Source organism: Etheostoma spectabile, chromosome 14 (genome assembly GCF_008692095.1).
Source record: "Etheostoma spectabile isolate EspeVRDwgs_2016 chromosome 14, UIUC_Espe_1.0, whole genome shotgun sequence".
In the NCBI taxonomy this organism is placed as follows: Eukaryota; Metazoa; Chordata; class Actinopteri; order Perciformes; family Percidae; genus Etheostoma; species Etheostoma spectabile.
Genome location: NC_045746.1, coordinates 3,942,121 through 3,944,088, shown reverse-complemented (window position 1 = coordinate 3,944,088; position 1,968 = coordinate 3,942,121). Strand labels below are relative to the sequence as shown.

At 46.4% G+C, this 1,968-nt stretch overlaps 1 protein-coding gene across 6 annotated transcripts in view; it reads right to left on the bottom strand.

Annotated features, from left to right (window-relative positions):
- The window catches only part of hycc1 (hyccin PI4KA lipid kinase complex subunit 1), a 24,297-nt gene that overhangs the window by 14,540 nt on the left and 7,789 nt on the right, over positions 1 to 1,968 (bottom strand). For all 6 annotated transcript variants that reach the window (XM_032535130.1, XM_032535127.1, XM_032535131.1 and 3 more), the window contains exons 5-6: positions 1,682 to 1,762; positions 1,473 to 1,588 (exon numbers count right to left, since the gene is read on the bottom strand). In XM_032535130.1, coding sequence (XP_032391021.1) covers positions 1,473 to 1,588; positions 1,682 to 1,762 — 197 coding nt within the window. The remainder of the gene's footprint in view (positions 1 to 1,472; positions 1,589 to 1,681; positions 1,763 to 1,968) is intronic.

Genomic DNA, 1,968 nt, shown 5'->3' with positions numbered 1-1,968 from the left:
TCCAAAGAGCACCATGTCATGGGACCTTTAACATGTAGGGACCCTCCTTATGCATAGGGTACAAGCGGCCGAAATGGGTTTCCTCAGGAGGGTGGCTGGCGTCTCCCTTAGAGATAGGGTGAGAAGCTCAGTCATCCGAGAGGAGTCGGAGTAGAGCTGCTGCTCCTTCGCGTGTTGAAAGGAGCCAGTTGAGGTGGTTCGGGCATCTGGTAAGGATGCCTCTGGGCGCCTTAGGGAGGTGTTCAGGCACGTCAGCTAGGAGGAGACCTCGGGGAAGAACCAGGACTAGGTGGAGAGATTATATCTCCAACCTGGCCTGGGAAAGCCTGGGATCCCCCAGTCGGAGCTGGGTGATGTGGCTCGGGGAAAGGGAAGTTTGGGGTCCCCTACTGGAGCTGCTGCCCCCGCGACCCGATACCGGATAAGCGGATGAAGATGGATGGATGGATGGATGGACCCTCCTTATGCTATTGTAAGTGTGGTGCTACTTTGAGACTTGTTAGTGGTATAGAAATAGCGATTTATTTTTACTTCCTCCATGCCTTGACTACTTGCGTTATAAGGTAATCAGCGGTTTGCCCTAGCTTGTTTCAAGCTTGAGACACATTTGATTAGCATGTAAACATATCCCAGAGAATGATCGATTTAGTACACATGTTATTAACCCCTACGATAATTTTACGCCGGAAGTGTCCTTTAAAAAGCAGCCAGACTTGTTTTGTCACATCAAAATTCTACTCTATTTTAAATAATCTATCCAGTCAGTCTGAAACAGATTAAGAAAACAGTACTAAAAAAGTTGTGGACCTTCAAATCAGACAACCTTCCCAGTTTGGCTGAAGGTGGGCCTCATTACATACATTAGGAAACCCTAATAGCAATATAACAACTTTGAATGCAACAAGCAAAGACAACTGCCATTGCCCATCTCTGAAGCTAGTGCCTTAAAATATTTGGACCTTTTTTTTTTTATTATTTTTTTATTTTGTTTTATTAGTCCCCAATGGGGAAATTACTGCACTACACTCTGTGTACACACTTTTGTGTTATCCTCAAACACACCAGGCCTGAAATACACAAACACATGCTCAGGACCTATACATGCACTATACATGGAGAGATGTCAGAGTAGTGGGCTGCCAGCTGAACCAGCGCCCTGGACGGTCGGGGGGGGGTACGGTGCCTTGCTCAAGGGCACCTGGCAGTGCCCAGGAGGTGAACTGCATCTCTCCAGCCACCAATCCACCTCCCACTTTTTGGTCCATATGGGGATTTGAACCATGTACCCTCCGGTTCCCAACCCAACTCCCTATGGACTGAGCTACTGCCACCCCTGACCTGACCTTGCAACAGCTAAACTCTCACTACATTAGTCTGAGGATCGGATTAACAGAATCTCCATACTAGATTAGACTACATTAACATGATTTGGCTAGAGACTTTGGAACATGTGTGCCAATCAAGCCTCTTACCTGTTCTGTGCAGTAAAGGTCTCTCTCTGGAGGTGTGGCCCGCTGTACACCACTCTGCTCAGCCCATGATTGGCTAGAGCCCCTTCCGTAAGGGCAATGGAGCCAATGGCTGAAGGCTGGACGTGGGGAGTTGAAGATGAAGTTTTTAAACTGAACATTTTTGCAAAAGCCAATTAAAAGATTTGTGTGTATTTGTGTGTGTTTTTCACCTCATGGTACACTGATGGTTTGGAGAGGGATGGGACGGTAAAAGATAATATTTTACTTTGTCCATCTTTATCAACTATTTCCTATGAAAGAGAAAGACAGGAAGACAATGAGAAAACATTTCTGTGGGCAAGAAAAACAGACTGAGAAGCTTTTTTCTGTGTGTGCCTTAAACCTCTAGAGTGTGTGCTTATCTCTTCAAGCACACTCATCTGTTGTGTGTGGACCCCAGGGTCTCTGTTTCCCAAATCGGTCTGCTAGTGTGTGTGTGTGTGTGTGTGTGTGTGTG